This window comes from Tyto alba, unplaced genomic scaffold (assembly GCF_018691265.1).
Source record: "Tyto alba isolate M040663 unplaced genomic scaffold, T.alba_DEE_v4.0 Super-Scaffold_10, whole genome shotgun sequence".
NCBI lineage: Eukaryota > Metazoa > Chordata > Aves > Strigiformes > Tytonidae > Tyto > Tyto alba.
Genome location: NW_024881262.1, coordinates 16,430,938 through 16,449,493, shown reverse-complemented (window position 1 = coordinate 16,449,493; position 18,556 = coordinate 16,430,938). Strand labels below are relative to the sequence as shown.

At 39.0% G+C, this 18,556-nt stretch overlaps 1 protein-coding gene across 1 annotated transcript; it reads right to left on the bottom strand.

Moving 5' to 3' along the window:
* Positions 1-2,065: 2,065 nt before the first annotated feature.
* PLSCR5 (phospholipid scramblase family member 5) lies at positions 2,066-17,896 on the bottom strand. Its single transcript, XM_033005448.2, has 9 exons — positions 17,813-17,896; positions 13,767-13,992; positions 11,093-11,244; positions 6,563-6,605; positions 5,502-5,722; positions 4,491-4,652; positions 3,285-3,446; positions 2,259-2,337; positions 2,066-2,172 (listed from the first exon to the last, which is right to left on the bottom strand). Exons 2-8 carry the CDS (start codon positions 13,777-13,779, stop codon positions 2,299-2,301), a joined length of 792 nt encoding a protein of 263 aa, XP_032861339.1. The 5' UTR covers positions 13,780-13,992; positions 17,813-17,896; the 3' UTR covers positions 2,066-2,172; positions 2,259-2,298.
* Positions 17,897-18,556: the final 660 nt, after the last annotated feature.

The window sequence follows — 18,556 nt, the reverse complement described above, 5'->3', positions numbered from 1 at the left end:
ATAAGAGTGGCAGATAGCAGGGGACCCTGCTGATCTCATGGGCCCCTGCATTCATCCAGGCATTCAGACATATACAACTCAACAAGCGTGCAAGAATGTGGTTTTGCATGAGACCCAAGACTGTTAGCTACAATAATAGTCACTTATGTCCAAGATAGCAAAGGGATTTAAAGAGAAAAAATAATATAAAAATCTGGCCTTTTTTCTCAGCCTGTATTAGAGAGTAAATCAGGAATGAAAGGAGTGCATTTAGTAGAATGATAGCAGTGTGAAATTAGTGAGAATAGCAAATTGGCATGTCGTATCTATATTATTCTGCAAAACTATAAATTTCCACATGAGGGAGCTTCTTGCCCACGAAGCTCACAGGGTGCTCCTGCTGAGAAAGGTGGCAGCAATGGTCCCCTGTGGGTTCCTAACTTCTGCAGATTGCAGCCTGATTGCACTGCTAAGAATCACAGCAAGAGCCAGTAATGAAATAGTTAACAGATAATGATGATTGTCAGAGCTTGTTAACTACAATTATTTTCAAGACATATGTAAATCTGTATAAATACCTAAGTGTGGTATATAATCTAAAACATACTGTTTAAATCTATAAGCATTCCTGAGTTAATTTCACTATGGGAACGTTAGTTGCAACTTCCTGACTTCACTGTGTTTGAATTCATATCCATGAACATTAATTTAAAATTAGTCTAAATATTTGTTGAGAATTAATCACCTGATAAATTTAGCTCTTTTTCACTTTTATGAATTATTCATTATCTTCTCTCCTTTCCGTTGATGTGTTGGTTGTTTGCAAGAATTGAATTACTAGTTCATGCTAAAAAAAAAATCCAGCATTCCCAGTGATTTGTAAAATGTTCCCGTTGGAAACTTGACCAGTGACTATGATAGCATTTGTTTTTACCACCAATATTGTATGGTACTGGTTTGCTTCTTGAAGGACCCACTGGAGTTTTTGAGAGATGTATAAACAAGTTCATACACCAAATATTTTGTAACAGAAATTTTTCTGTTCATGCCTTACATATATATCGTGGATGTTCCTACAAAGTAAGTTTGTATTAGTAAAAGCTTGTTGGTGGGAATGTTTGGGAACATTCTGATGGGGCTTTAAGCAACCTGATCTAGTGGAAGGGATCCCTGTCCATGGCAGGGGGGTTGGAACTAGATGACCTTTAAGGTGCCTTCCAACCCAAACTATTCTATTATTCTATTCTATGATGAGGTGTGACTGCAGGAATGAACAACTATGTAAAACTGCTACCTGGAATAGAAAACCCTCCTATTGCACAGCCCTATCATAGAAAACACCTGAGTTTGCCAAAGGAAAATAATATAATTCTGTTCTAGAGTGGCCTCAGGCAAGTCTGAACGAAAAGCTATCAACCACTAGAGATTATAAAGAGGAACAAACCTTCTAAAGAAAGTCTTGAGTGGATGGGAGCAAGATTCATTAACACTGGATAGTTCAAAGTGAAGTGATTTGTGTGCCTGTAACACAGAGGACCATCTCTCAAACCTTATGGCCTGCCTTCAACAAAAATAGTGGAAGTCCAGATTTTCTGAATAGAGTTTACACTCCCAAGTCTAGTGCTGGAAACTTGATTTCTGGCTGCCACTCGTTAAACAAATCTTTGACATAAAATTAATTTACTAGCAAACATAACTTCCCTTCTTTCAACTCACTGAAACAGATAATATCTTGAACTTCCCATTGGGTGACATCTTTATATTTGTGACTTTCAATCTCAGTTTGTTGTTATTAATTAAATAACAAATCAGAAAACTACTTCGAAAATTATGCAAAAGCAAAATCCCCAGAACACACCCTCATGTGGTTACTAACTGGTACCAGCACTTGCAAAACATGAAAGGCTTCTCTAAACATAGACTTTCATCAGTGACATTGCAAGCCTTCATCTATTCTTTCATGATTTCCCATGCAGGAACATCAAAAGCAAAAGAAGAATATAGCACCGTTGCAAAGCAACAGTGCCCTGTGTGAAAAGTGTATGTTTAGCTACAACACATATAAAATGTAAATGAGAAATTATTATTTACATGAGACATATTTTAATAAACAATATCATTAACTCCCTATCTTTTCCTATAAGGAACAAGGATTTTTGCAGTTCAAAATCATGTCCATAGCTCAAGGGAATTCTGTAAGAAAATGAAAAAGAATTAGAAAGTATCTAATGTATTAGTCTTCAAAGCAAGAAGATCAATTTATGTTCATTTTTACTTACTGAAACACATTCTGCATATTTTATTGTTTCTGTTATCTTGTTATAATCCATCCAAAGATTTTTCAAAGAACATTAAGTCCTACAAATAAACAAACTGTGAATGTTATGGAAGGTACAAAAATGCAATGATTACTATCAAAAGTCTTACTTGTAGGATTTGTTACGTGAAGTCATTAGTTCAGTCAATCATTTTCTATTACTCTGCCACAGAGCAACAGGAGTTTTGGAGGACAATCCAAAAATCTTAAGTGTCATGAGAGTTACATTTCTATCCTAATAAAAGCAAAATTTCTGAGTCATTATTGCTATTTTAAAGCAAACACTTTCCAGTGAATAATTTAAATAGTTTTGTCCTTTTGTTTCATATTCTCTGATGTACATATCACAGATGATTTTGAAATAATTTCATGTTGATATTAACGTATTAGTGTTGGCAAAAGAGGTACACACAAATATCAAACTGCAATTCTAGAAAACATCCATCTTAACTTCATCCTTACCCCTAATGGTGAGTATTCTCCTTTTCATATAATTCTTATCTTATTATTATCTTCACATGGGAATTTTTGTAGGAAATTTCATATGACCTGAACATCTTATATCCAGCAGTCAACAGAACTATTGAAGTGACACTCAGGGTTTGAAATTACCATTACAAATAACATAAGTCTTGTTCTGGTTCATACAACCGTTTAAATACAACAGCTAATGGGTTTGGGGGAGTTTGGTAGGTTTGACATGTACGTTGATATTCAGTACTGCCATGCAAGATATCAAACTACATGTGGAATATTATTTAAACAGTTTAATAAACAAAAATTTGGGAACCTAAAGATGTTCAGCAAATAAGAAAAAAACAAAAGCAGACAGAAAAATTGAAAGGTTTTCAGTTAATTTATCTTCAAGGTGGCAAGTTAGGCTTTTCACTGCAGGTATGCCTTTGAAAGATCACAGCTGATAGCAAAGGCCACTTTGGTCCCAGTCTGCCCACCTCTATAGGTTTACATCTTTGTTTTGCATACTTACAATGAGGAAACAAGCACCAATCATTACGGCTTTAATTCTCACATCAAGATCTACAGGGACCTGGATCCCAAAGTTGGCAGTGTTGGTAAAGACATCGTTTACAAATCCAGACCAGTACTTGGAAATTTTGCCAATCGTTGACATCTCATTGAGAGCTTTTACCTGCACAAATATAAAATAGGAATACTCCTAAATGTAAATGAATCAAGTACACAGTGATTATATTGCCACAGAATTAATGACTGTGCCCTGACACACAGAGTATGCTATAGCTATCAGGTGGTTCTTTTATTGTTATCATTGAGATGCTCTATTAGTGTCAGTTTTGCCTTTAGGAATGGCACACAAGAAAGGGTCTCAGGTTTGGAAACATTAACATCCTTAGAGCTGATGGAAAAGTAGAGGAAAGCAATTGCAAAACTTTATACCACTTTTGCTCTTCCTTCACAACAAATTTTTTTCCTGTCTTGTGTTTCTGATATGCTCCAAGTCACAGCAGTACTACTGCTGTGGACCACTGTCCCCTACAACTGACAGGTATGTTCTCAATCATGTAGCCATCTGCATGTTTCTCACAGTACACTGAAATTTCAGACAGTACCCATTGAAGTCTTCTGATTTGGCTAACGAATCAACCACATAGCAGCTCTTTTATGATTCCTTAACTAACGCAAAGTGCTTTGTTCACATCAGAAAACTTTGTCCAGGGTTTCTTCCAGCATCTCCCATTCTCTCTCTCATCCCTTAAATAACTCAATGGCTCCTCAGGATTATTTTTCTCCTGATGACTGTTGTCAAATGCATGTAGACAAACTGGACAGTAATGCTGCCTGTGTTTCTCAATCTGAGAGTAATGAAGGCAGCAGATTCAAACCCACAGGGACTGTGTGTCAGGTAATGGCGAATGTCTGTGGGATGAAACCCTGAGCTTATCAAAATCAGTGGCTGAGAGCTCATGGACTGCAGAGGACCAGGATTTCACTTAGTGTCATGTTTATTTACTTGAATGAATTGTCACTCCTGTCCAGAAGACATCTGTAGGAATCTGAGTGTACAAGTCAGGAACTCCTGTGCATTGTTGTATTTCTGTTCCATGATTATAGCAATGTACATAATATATTTAAGGGCAGAATAACAGAATTTTGAGTGAGAAATTTATTCAAAGTAGTAAAACTTTAAAATTCTTAATATGTTTGAGAAACATACCTCAAAGTCAACATCTTCAAAACAGCCACAAGTTGCACACGGGCCAATTATTTTTAGTACATCTTCTTTACTTTCATTCTGTATAGTAAACTTTGGCAGAAAAGGGTCCCAATTCTGTACAACGTACCCAGCTACTGTACCTGGTGGGGACTGAACTTCTAACTAGCAAACAAAAGGAAACAAACAAACAAACAAATTAACTAATTTTATATTAGCATATTTGTGCATAATTGTATATTGTTTATATAATGACAAAATATTTATTTAGTGACTATAATTACATATAATTTTATCAAACTAAACTGGATATTCCAAGGCTCTCTAATGGTGTTTATAAATATAGTGGACAATATCAAGCTCAAAAGCTGCACCAGAAGCTAACATCTTACATATAAGATTTGATAAAAGCCATACACTGTGAAAAGCTTTTGTTATTGACACCAGTATTCTATAAACTTTTTCATACAGTAACTGTGCTATCAAAAGACCTTCTTTTCTAAATCCTGATTCAGTACTGAGAAAGTAGGTAGATGAATTAACCTATAAAACATTGTTATAAAACAAGAAAGATGTCTGAATAAAGGAGAGTTAAAAATAAGGAGAAAAGATCTGATGCTCTATGGGAACTGCATTTTTCATTCAAAGCAGCTTATTTCCAAGTTCTGCACTTTCCCAGAGATATATGGCCCTGAAGAGGCAGAGCCATGGAGCAAAGCATCAGCCTCCTCGGGGAGCTGCTTCCCAGTCGTCCCTGCACGCACTAATGGCCTCCAGGGATTTTCCAGCCTTCACACTCTGGGAGTACAGTGGGTGATTTCCACCTGCAGCACTAACAGACATTAGTCTGTGTCAGGGCAAGCAGTGTTTTGAGGTATTATGTGACTGGACAGACATCGGTACCATCAAACACCAAGGGTGTGAATTCCTTCCTGCCACCCTTGCAAGAGGCTTCATTAATGCTCTGCACATACAGCAAGATGCTCGGACAAAAGGCAATTAGGATTTGCTCACCTCTTGCAGGAAGCAGGGGCACCAGCAGCTGTTGCATCTCAGGGGTCTCTTCACTCTAATCACTTCCCGGCCCGTGTTATCAGCAATACTTATGGTGAAAGACCTTATAGGCGAACACAAGTTACGATCAAAGCAATCATTTTCTTCTACTGCAAAGTAAACTCTTTGTCCCAAATGGTTTTTTATCTCATATTTGCTGGAGGTCTCTGTGCCAAGTATGGCTAATAAAGCAAAACAAGTAGAAAATTGCCTTAGTATAATGTTAGTATATATATATTAGTATATAAGAATCTACGGAACAGAGACTGTTTAAAAAATTGTTTTGAAATAATGACACAAAGAAAATATACAATTATAAGGAAATAATAATGTCATGTCCATATTTTGAAGGAAAATTTAGTTCAAAGACTTTGATTTGCTGTACACCAAAGTACATATCACAGAACAGAATTCAGATCCTGAGTTTTGGTTTGTGCTTTTTTCTTAATTCATCATCTGTGAAAAGTAACAGTATGAGGCTGTCCCACTTCAGTGACAAAACCTTCACCCAGTGATGTATCCAAGAATCAGGCTGAAAACGTTTTAAATGGGAGAAATACATTAAAAGATGTTTTACTTGCAGAACTCAATACTTGTTCAATACTTTGAAATTCTGAAGAACTATGTAAATAGAAATTCTTATGTTTCATTTTGTATCTTCTGACCTTCCTTTATTTGCTTTGTTTCTTGTAGCATGTTGATTATGGTTAAAGACAATACATTTTTTCCATGGATTTGATAAATGATTAAACTTTAATGACCTTGAAAGGGAGGTGTCTGAGGGAGAGGATTTAGGACTAGTGTAGAGATTACTCCATGTAATCTTTCTCTCCTCATTGGTTTGCCGTAAAACAGGCATAAAGAAAGTGAGCTTTCAACACACTAACGCCATGTTGCAGGCCTGATGCAAGGTTAGCAGGAGGCTTCGCAATGACTCCAACAAGGTGGGGGCAAGACTTGGAAGACTTTTGGAGACATCTGTGTGCCAGAACTGTTAAAGAGCAACAAGGATTGCAGCATACCTTCAAGAAGCTCCACTTGCTGATGAATAATTATCCGGTCCAGCTGTTTTAAAAAAAAAAAAAAAAAAAACAAAAAAAAAAAACAAAAAACAAGAAGATAGGTATTGGAAAGGTCTGGGGCTGTCAGTGATCACCTGTCTATTTTTATTGCTCACCTCCCTATTACTAGTATTTCTTTCCTTCCAGAGATGTACAAACTGAGTGCCTGAGGGCTATCTCAAGTTACACTTTAGACATCTCTCTGAAATGATGACTGAAGAGTGTGACACTGGGTGCTGTGGTCATGTAATCCATGCACACATTTGAAGAAAACTAATCTTCACTGCAGGAATGAGGAAGACAACAGCAATGGAAAGATGTATGTGAGAAGCAGGACCCAATTCTCATTCCTGTTTCTCCCTCCCAGTTTTGTCAGAGGGGAAGCCCCTTACCCCAAAGCTACAGTTAGTGCTGGGCACCGTGGCAGTGCAGGAGTAAGATGGGGTTCAAGCTCAAAATGTGCTGTAGCCACAACCCAAAGAGCCCACTGGAGCAACCCAGCAACGCAATCGGGTGATGCCAATGATGTCACACATAAGCTTCAGTGCTCTGATCTCAGACACCAGCAGTTCTGCACCCTAAACCTGGCAAATGGTCACGCCAGGGTGCCAGAATGAAAAAAACAGCAGCTTCCCAGAGAAACCCTTGGCTGGCTGAAACTGTCTTCCCCTGTGAGCTGATTACAAATGCAGGAGAAAAACTGTTTGCCGTGATACCCAGCTTTGCTGTGCTTATCGTCCTTCCAACATTATTCTTTTTTAGAGAACAGTCATTAGTATTATAAAACCAGCAAGACTTAATTTCAGTCTACCTTTCAGTTTTATGTGACTTTTTATGCCTGTTTTATGTGATAGTTTAGTCTTTGCTAATCTCTTTTCCTTAAATTCCTGATGGGCAAATGCTTGGCACAGGATTTTGCCATTACTCACAGCTGCAGACAGAAAGCACACAGCAACCTTCTGAGACCAGCATGTCACAGCTCTCCAGCGTCTGTATATTTTACAATTGATAAATCGTGCCTGTTACGTATTCAAACTGTTGCAGCCATTTGTCAATTCTAGTAATCTCCTGCAGCTAGTTCAGGCTGCAAAGAAAAGATGGTAAAAGAGAATCTTCTTTATCCCTTTCATTAATCTCTGAAATGTGCATGCCAGTAATTGAAATAATAAAAAATATTTGGACTTAAAAATTTTCTCCCAAGAACCTTTGCTGTTTGTTGCTTAGGTTTCACAAGAGATGTGAACTCTTAGAGCTCATGGGAAGTGCTCTGCTAATGAAAAAAGAATAAACAAGTTAAAGATGGTAAGGCTATTTTAGTATTTTAGTATTAATTTTAATATGGATTTCTTTGCCCCACATAGACTTTCACAGGGAAAAGAAAACTAATGAGCCTAAACTATTAAAAGCCTTGAGTGATTTTACTGTGCGCATGGGTTTATTGTGAACAATGTATAAACAACGTTGAGACAACATGTCAGTACCATTTGTTAGATTTGTTTTACCTTTCACTGGTTTCTACAAGGCAGCTATTCTGATGCATCTTTTATTGGCGCACTTGTGGATCAAGGGTATTCTGCACTTTCATTTGAAAACATCTAAAGCCCTTTGGTTTACAAAGGTTTGAGTCCTCTTGAGCTCAGATATGTTGAAATTCTGTATACAGAGCTAATTCTCAGTATTCAGCTTGTGGGCATTAAGTTTACATCTGATCATTCTAACCAATTCCAAACTAAGAAGCTTTTGACAAAATTGGTTGAGCCTGAAAGGTGGCATAAGATGCTGTTGAGCTACTTGGAAAATTCTTCTCTGAGGTCTCATCTGTCTATTCTTGCTATGGGAAAAGGTTCCCTCAATTTTTGTGAAGGATGCTGGACAATTCCTCAAACTATGGCTGTAAACTGGAAGATAATAATAAGGTTTGGCAAACTCTTTTGTACAAAATTGTTTAGAGTGTCACTTCTGTGATAGTTACAGAAAGTAATCTGTTTGCCAAGGCAGAAGCTGTTTATTGCCCTTCTCTGGTGCACGTTGAACAGCCGAGCGAATTGCTCTTCAGCCTGACTGACTCCGGGTGTGTATTTGCAGGGTGAAATATTGCTGTCTGGCCTTAACATAGAGGACAAATATTTTCTTTTCCTCTCCTCCAACACTATATGTTGTGTTCTTGAGTTGCTATTTAGAATAAGACTGTAGAGATCTCTCTGAGATTCACTAATTTTGGATCCTTGTTTCAGAGTCAACCACATCATGGTTTTATTAAGAAAGATATTCAGCTTTCTCAAATCTATCCAGCTATCTTTCCCACTCCTGCTGCAGATAATCCCAGAACCTAATTTCTACTTTTTTTTTCTGTATTTATTCTATAACCACTTTCTATACAGTCTTTCTTCTGGTAATATCATTCTATAAGTCTCTTTTTTTCCCCATAGGTTGTTTATTCTTTTAGGTACTCTGTTATGGTTCCCTCTCTGGTAGTGTCTTTTTAGTCTAAAGATTAAACAATTGAAGTCTTGTTTTAAAGCAGGTTCTCTATTCCCCATGTCCCTCCAGTAGCACCTGTCTGTGCCTGTTTCAATTTGGACCCACCTTTCCCCAATACACACATAACTACAAGGATATACAGCATTCCAGTCTTCCCAACAGCATCAAAACCTCCCAGTTCTGCTAGAAACTTCATTAATTTGAGGATTTCATTATGTGAAAATCCCTTAGTCCATCAGGATAAATCCCAAGGGATCACCCTGGCAGCTGTGAACCCCACATCCATTCTGCAGGCAGTCCTCTCCCTGCTGATCGGATCTCCCTTCTGCTCCAATATATCCTGTATGAGCCGGTTTCATTAGTCACACAGCCAGTATGACTTCATCATCACACACCAAACTGTTCTGCAATGAACAGAAACTCTAGGTGTGGGAATATGCCAATAATCAACATTGTACATGATTCCCACTTTTCAGACCGCAGAGAACACTGAGAATAGTGAGGGCTGCAGCACAGACGTGGTTATTGGGCTGAGAACTAGCATGAATGGGATCTTGAGTTCTAGTTATAGTTCTGACAGTGACTTACTCTTTTGTCTTTATGTCAGATGTAAAGCTTCTATAAATGGAGTAATAGAATTTGCTTGCCCACACTGTATAAGTAAATCTGAGGTATAATTCACGTTCATACAGGAGACTGAATGTGTAACCTGCCAAGTATTTACTATCATAATCACTTTTAGACTAAAAAACATAGCTCCCACAGTCTGAGCAAATGCTCATGTAATTGACAACACATATCATTTTGTGCATGGGCACCATGAAATGAAAGTCATAACTCCACATGAAAGATTGTTGCTGAAGGATCTCCCAGTTTCATAAACTATCTGGGTAACTTATCTCTAAATATAAAATATATTCAATTTCTTCTTCTGTATAAAACTTCCAGAAATGTGTATTTAAAATACAGTCCTCAAGTGAAATAAACATTTCCCAGCACCACCAAAATACAAACACGGCAGAAATGTGTATCAGAATCACAACCTGACTACACTGGGAGCCCGATTCTGTCCCTGCCCATACCATTCAGGGTGTGTGACATGTTACTCAGCATATATGAGTGGCAGAATCCAGCCATGTGTGAAATGTAAACTGGAGTCAGTGTCAAAGCAATTGTAGGGAGTGACCCTCACAGCAAAAAAAAAAAAAAAATGCAGGAAGAGATTAAACTTCTGGAGCAGAGCTGCAGACCGTTGCTGGGCTGAGCTCCAGGAGCTGAGAGGATTCAGAGAGGAAGACAGACAGCCACACTTTCACCAGTAGGACAGAAAAGATTTCTGCATTCCTTTCCCCTTCCCTGCCTTCCCTTGTCTGCTTCCATTTCCAGGCATTTCCCTCTCAGGCACTAGCGCTTTCATGTCCCATGACCAAACACAGAGTGGGGTCGGGTTTGCAGCCACCCAGGCTTACGCTCACAAAGTTGTCTCCTTGGCAGCTTGCCTCCCCAGGACCTTACCTCCAACCTGAATAGCACTGTCCTTGGCAGAAGGGGTTTTCTCAGAAGGCCTTTGTGTTCCTCAAAGGATGGGTTATAAGGAGCGACAATTCCTTCACACACTGCCTGTTTTAGTCTTTTTGAGGCCAGCTGGAGTTTGATAGACATTTCCCTGAGGGTTAGCTTTAAAGAAGCTGGAAGGAAACTTGGGGGACAATGAGAGGAGTAATACTATGACCTAGAAAAAGTCCTAGAGGAAATAAAACCATTGTTTTGGTGCAAGGAGGGCTGCATGAACAAGTAGATTTCTATAAAAATGAATAGCAGCAATGAAGGAAGAGCTTGTCATTCCTACACTCCTTATTTCATAGTAATATCAAACAACAAAAAAGCCTCTCCATCTGCCTCTCCCCCCAAGGAAAAAAAAAAAAAATATCAAACAACCCCATCCCTCAAGGGATCAAAGAAGTCTACAAGGAAAACAAAACAATTCTAACATTTGGAAAGATTCAGGACCTGGTTCAGGTACTCCAGACCAGGTGGCAAATTCTGAGTGTGTGACGTTTGTTTCCAGAGATTTGTTGATTCAACAGGCTTATTCTGTTCAGGAAGGTCAGAAGAACCAGGGAGGTAATCTCTAAAGATTGGGTTGGCTTGTCCCTGAGATTCTGTGGGAAAAAAAGAAAAAAAAATAAAAATGAACAGAAACAAACAGTAGCTAGCTGCTTGGATAAAAACTGGAACAATTATGCCACGTTCTACCTGTGACTATATCAGCATTTTAGTTCAGATCTGGAGTGAGGATCTCCTGATGGTTCCACACTTCGAGCACTCTGATTCACTTTATAAAGCAGTCTTAGGGTATGCCAAGTAGAGTCACTGTAGATGAAGCTAAGCCAGCAGATGTGGTCTTGGAGGGTACCTAATCCACTCAGTCTGAGAAGTCTGGAGCTGGTCTGGACAGGGCAGCCACAAGCTCCTCAGCTCAGGTTTCTCCGTGCATGCTAATGCACACCGAGATCATGAGGGCTTGATTCTAGCAAGATGCTTTCTAACATCTTGAGGCATGCATATTTTCTCTTAATTAGAGATAACCTTTCCAGGAATTTCAGATTCCACAAGCTGCATGTTACAACCCTGGTACCAAAGTCTACACAGCCTCTTACAGTGTATTATTTATTATTATTTTAATGAAAAGATCAGATGTCGTTAAGCTGTGTTTTCTGGTTTGCTATTGCAAATACATCCTTTAGGACACAGTGATGGTTACTTTGGCTGGCGCTGTGAAGGTAACAAGAGCATCTCCTGTTACAGGCGCCTGTGTGCCCAAACCCCTTCATACGCACAGGCACCGTCTCCCCCAGCAGAGTGACCGCCTTAGCCATTTGACTCTCTACAGACTCCTACTGGTTTTACTATGAGCATCTTTCCACAGACTTCAGTAACACTGGCGCTGCCAGAACAACAAACAGCAAGCTGAAGCTCTCTGCATATAAATGGCAAACCCTTGTACTAAGCTGAGCCCCTGCGCTTCAGCAGTAAAGCAGTCCCCAAACTGATCATTTTTATCTCATGTGTGACAATACTTAGGCACAATGGGGGTTGAGGTCCAGAAGGAATCTGGGCTCTAAATCTGAAGCTCTCTTTTGCTGTTGTGAGTTTAAATGAGATACTTCAGCATTATTTGAACTCACTGTGGCTGATTCATTGTTTAACCATATTTTGATCTTAATTTGTCTTTGCAGCCACTGCTTTCTTTCAAAGTCTGAGACCACAGGAAGAAGAAATAACCTCTTTGAATTTGTAGCTGGCTTTTAAAAATGTATAACTTTGTAATAAATATTTTATATGCTCTTCTGCATCATTTTACCTCACAGGGTTCTTTTACTGCCATAACTCTTGTTGTTACATGAAATGCCATGAAGTGGCCGAGTGTTAGTGTTATTCTTGAATAATAAAGAGAAAAAAAGACAACAAATTGCCGTTCTACCTGTCAAATTTATAGCTGTACAAAAATCAAACAGTAAGTACATTAAATATGGATGACAATCGGAGCTACTCTGACACTGTCTATTTTTATGGATGTCTCCCATTTCATTTATGGTATGGGAAAACTTAAAAGTTACTATACAATACAGTAAGCATTCTGTATGCTACAAAAATAATTTGTAGAGTTACCTGTTCCTAAAAGAAGTATATTATCAGGTTCCTTCATTATGAAAACCATATTTCACACCATTACTATTTTGCTGGTTCTGTTAACTACTGTATATTAAAAATATACAAAGCCAGATCTCTTTTATATGGCTAAAGATAAGCAACATTTTAAAAAAAAAAAAAAAAGTATATTGCAAGACTAAAACAATGCTGTAAATCCTGCATGATGCTGTGTACCTTTTAGTGCTGTAAATGCAGAATGTCTTGAGTATTTTGGGGACAAGAAAGAGCGGTAAACATTCGGCAAACATAAATAGACATTGCTGAAACTCCCTGGCCCAACATCTGCCTCTACGTCACAACAGAGTGACCTCTGTGGAGTTGCAGTCACTTTAAGCAAACTAAACAGAAGGACACAAATCTGTTTTTTAAGTATTTGAAAGCATGGAGGAAATTAATTTAGAAGGCTGGTGAGATCAGCATGCTGCAAGGTTTGCCTATAGCCCTGACTACCCAACCAGCTGCTGCTAAAAGACAATATGTGACAAAGATGAACCCAGATAGGAGTAATGTGATTAAATTCAGTTATTCATCAGATATTTATTTTCCCTATGTGGTTATCAGGACTCTGGCCAGTTTTGAAAGTGAAAAGCATTTGCTGATCTGATATTTTTGAAGTGGAATAAGAAAGAAGTGTGCAAAAATAGTAGTACCCTTGGCTCAGTATCTGCTCTTTCCACACATTCTGTACTGACAGATTTAAGCACAAAGATACAAACACTAAATTTTCTGATTGAATGCAGATGCTAACATTTTATAACATTTTATTCAAGTAACATTCTAGTATAGATTTTAGTCTCCTTAGGAGCCTCTTGAATGCTGAAAAATTAAAGGAAGCCAAAACAACTGTGCTTTGGCTGATGTGGTTTTAGCCTGAAACTCTCATTTCATTAGACTGCTGATTGCTGGAAATGTATAAGACTGTAGTTTTCTGTAAACATGATCTAAAAATACAGACTATAGATGCACTTACCTTGAGAGGCCATGAAGCTTCCTGAGTTACTTCTTCAAAGGAAGCCAGGTTAAAAGAAAAGGCTTTTCTTGTTGCAGCAAAGAAAAAAAGAGCACAGCATGCACAAAACTTCAGAAGATGTCTGTCTACTTCATATCAGCTTACAAAGAACTGGAGGAAATGTATTGCCTTTCTCATGTTCCAGAACACTGCATTTTATGTCGATGGACAACAGGGGGAGATGATGCTAACAAACAAGAAAAACATGATTCATTTCAAGTCGTTTGCACCAATGGAAAGAGGAAAAAGTGTTTTGTGAATACAGAGAGGCAAAACTTCAATGTGCCCACTGGCTAACTGAACACATTAGACCTAAAATTCTGCTTTATAATGTATGCATATATTCTGAGACTACACAAATTCTATCTTTATAATTCAATATTTATGTTTCCATTTCTTCAAGGTATCCAGTAAAGACAGAGGAGCTAATTACCTGCATTTCCCTACTGCCGGCCCCCTGTCAACATTTCCCATGCATAGAGAAAGAAAAGCTACCTTGGATTTCTCACTGTATTCCATCCATGTAGCATCAGCCTCCCTTACAAGGGATATCACAACTGCACCCAGATCCAGAAAATGATCCTGTAAACCCCCCACCCCTGCAAACACCCCCCCCACACACACACACACCCCCCATGCAGGGCTCTGCTGGTCCTTCTGAGGTGTTTAAACTGGATTTGGAGAATTAAACCAGACTGGCTGTGCTTTGCTTCAGACAAGAACTATCCATACCAAAACGTAACACATGATCACCCGCATTGCACTGAGAGGAAAAAAAGGAGGAGGAGGAGGGAGGGTAACCTTGACTTAGCAGCTCATATTTCTGCCTCGAGTGCCCAAGTCACCATGGAGATCATCACACACATGCAATCTGCAGACAGATATGATGCATGGCTGCAAAAATGGCAGAGCCCATGCACAGAGCCCAGCAGAGCAGAGTGAGGTGTTGGGAACCATTTTCTGTTGTCTTTGCTACTGCAAGTCCTGTTGGTTTGAAATGGTCTGTAGAATCATGTCTGAGCAGATTTAATTCCAGAGTTTACAGTTCAGAAAGACGCTGATGCAGATTCTCTTAAGGAGGAATACAGAAAACCCCTCACAAAACAAAACAAAATTATATGAAAGCTGATTTTTATTGACTATATTAGCAAATGCAAGGGCCTCAGGTCTACCTAGGGAACATGTAAAAATTTATGTGAAGCTTTCCAGTTTGCCTGCTTAAGCCCCTGGGTGTGGTGGCAGCACAGCCCAACCTAGCAGCCAGTCCCTGCTGTACTCCCCGCTGGAAATACCAGGTGAAGGGAGAGGGCAGCCCACAGACAAAAACTTTGGTTGCTGAAAAATGGGCACTAAACAAATCTTTCTGGACTGGGAAGAAGTTTGACATCACAGGAAATAAAGATTAAGAATGACTAAAAGTTTTTGTTTCCTTTCTCCCTGTCAAAGTCGTGCTTCTTTGGAGCAGATCTAACCTAGAGAGCAAATACAAAGCCTAAGCAAAGAAGAATAAAAGACAGAGAAAGCTCTGGATAAATATATTAAACCTAACTTTGAAAATGACAGATGAAAACTCAGATGAGATGGCACTCATCTACCTTTAAAAATTAATAAAGATTTGCTTTACCTCCCAGAAAACCATGTCAATGCATAAAGTAAATATAGTACATCAAAACACACTAAATATATATTTATATATATATATATATGTCTGCTGAATGAAGGTGTTTCAAACATTTAGAAAGCATTTTTGAGAAGTCCAAGCAGCTCACTTGCTGATCTGGAGGAACACACAGACACCGGCACAGCCTGTCCATGCTATACCCTGTACCTGTAACATGGGAGCAGTCCTAGTCAGCCCCACAGCGTCGGGGGCTCTGGGACAGGACAGCCTGGCTGTGCTGGGAGCTGCTGGTGCTGTGGCACAGACTCTTAGGCAAGAGCCACCGCAGTGACACAGGCAGGTCCACCCATCTGCAGGAGCCAGGTTTCATTATCCTGCTGCTCATGAAATAAACATTTCCCTGGAGCAGTTCTGCCCCAAAGAACTAATTTTCTGGCATTATTTACAAAATTAAAGTAAATAGGTAATAGAAATAAATAAAATCTGGCTTGAAATACATTTTATGTTTTTCCATTTCTCTCACAAATTTTCGTATCTTTTACAATGTACCCTCCTACCCTAACTATTTCTTCAGTATTTGTAAACAATAGTCTTGTAAGGACCTATGCCAATGCAAGTAAAACTATGTATTTAATAATTTCTTTAATCTGAATGTTTGGCTTTTTTTTTTTTTTTTTTTTTTTTAAATAAATACCTATTGATCAAAATCTGCTTCAGCCATGATTAAAAACAGCTTCACTAAGGACTTCAGGAAAAGAAGACTTAATCATATTTATCCAGTCAGAAATGCAGCTATTACTTTGGTGTTACTTAGAAGTGCGCAGGAAAAACTACTCAAGAAATCAGGACAAACACTTAAAGAAATATATACAGCTGAGTCTTAAGGACTTCAGGAAGCAGAACAGCAGCACCCAAAGGGGAATTCTGCCAAGACACTGAGCTCGCTGCCACTGCTCCCTGCAGAAGGCTCCAGGGGATCACTGCCTACATTTACTCTATTGTTTGGAGTCTGAGCACTAAGGTAGAGTGTACTTCCTTCCTCTGTATGAATGTGCTGGACATCTGCAACACATCCACAGGTATTTGACAAAAAAAAAAAAAAAAAATCCACAAACAAACTGAGTGCACATACATGTTTTCCCTCTACCTGTAAAATATACTTGTTCCATCCCATGGTATAAAGCTTATGAAAACTGATGTTCAAATCCTCAGAATGCTCAAGGTTGCATGGACCCATTAAAACCAATGGGACTATTCAGGTTAGGGCAAGCAGTGCTTGGCTAGAGGAATTTATACATCTAGAACCCTCCTTTTTTCCTTAAAGAAAAGTTACATCACATCTTTTCCATAACTACCACTTCTCCAAACGCACAGGGATCCATCCCCATTAAGCTGATGTACAGCCACTGCAGTTAATGGCTATTGCAAACTACTGCTGCCTGTAGGGAACCTATCCATGGACTGACATCATTGCCTCACAGACCACAGAGCCAACACACAGATTTTCCTCCAGAAAGCATATAGTAATAGTCGACCAGGTGAATCAACAGAGCAAAGATACCTTATGGCTCAGCATAAGTGCTGCTTTTCTGAAGCCTATTCAATCTTCTATTTTTCACAGACACCACAGCCAGAGTATGGCAATGGTTTCACAAAAACCACCTTTGCTAGCAGTCAGAGGCATCAAGAGAAGATCAGGAAACAGCAACAAAATTCAAAATACTAGGAAAATCTGCTTGATTTCTTGTCCTGTTCCTAGCTGCTCGAAAAATTTCCCTGTAAACTTGGTGCAAGATGTTTGCCCTTCTACTCAGTCAGGAAAAGATAATGCTGCCCTTCCCCACTGTATCGCTCTTGGCTCCCCCAGGTAAGCAGGAACTGCCTCTACCCTTGTCCTCACAGTCTTGACAAGTTCAAGCAAGAGAGCTAAGTGCCTCCTCAACTGCCCTTACTGAGATCCAAGCATCCAGGGATGTGCTGTGCCACCCAGCAGGCAGGTTAAGGAGAGTATGCAGGCATCATGAAACACACCCAAACCCTCACCAAGCAATGCCTAAGCTTCCCTGCTGCTAAAGATGGGTGACCATTAATGCCCATTTCCATTTTAAATTTCATTTCCTCAAAGCAACATTTGTCACCAGCATTAGAACACACTGTTACTCTAAATTTTTTATAGGAAATTATATAGCCTTCTTCCCCTTCCTAGACTTGCCTTTAGTACAGAGAGGAATGCTGAGCATAAGTGTAAGTATCAGACATCAGACTGTGACCGGGTGCAATAAGGAGCTCCAAATTACATATTTCTACCCAGTATTGCTTTTTGCACTATAAAAAGAAAAAAAAAAATCAATTTCTTACATCAGCTACTGTCTAGTGTGGGTCTCACCTTGAACTTTGGTTTGCGGGGCGTCTTGCTTCAGCTCGTGTCTACATTAACTCCTCCCCTTGAAAGACGTCTGCAATCATGTTGAAATACTGCACCAGCATCCCGGCATCAGCAGCGCTGGCCGGCTGGCTCGCCAGTCAGTCCCCGTGCTGACAGCACCCAGGTCGCACAGCGCGCTGCGGAGCAGGCTTCTCTCATTTGTCTGCTGATGGTAGGTTTGCCATAGCTATGCCACAAGGTGACTGTTGTGCATGAATTAATAGAAAAATACAACCTTTAAAACAACAACTGTTCAGCAATCTGCTCTTTTTGCATTTAACTGAACTGGGAGAAAAGGAATCAAAATAGCAATCTTGTAATGATTCTGTAAGAAATATCAAGAAAGAAAACTTTAAAGCCCTTGTATTTATAAAAGGTACATGGGTACTGAATATGTATGAGAAAATTTAATGCTATGTCCAGCAAGTATTGACATGGTGCCTAAATATAAATGTCAGCAAAATACAGCAATCAACTTGAAATTGAGAAACCAGCTTCAATAACCAATTTTGACACAGTAGATAAGGAAGGCTTTTGGGGGGGTTTGTATGGCTGATTGTTTTCTGAGGGAAGTGGTGTTTGGTTTTTTATTTTGACAGGTTTGTCTGGGAGTCTGGGAGGTTTGGTTTTTTTTTTTGTTTGTTTGTTTTTGTTTTGTTTTTTTTTTTTTTTTTTAACATCACCTGTAAAATCTTGTTATCATGA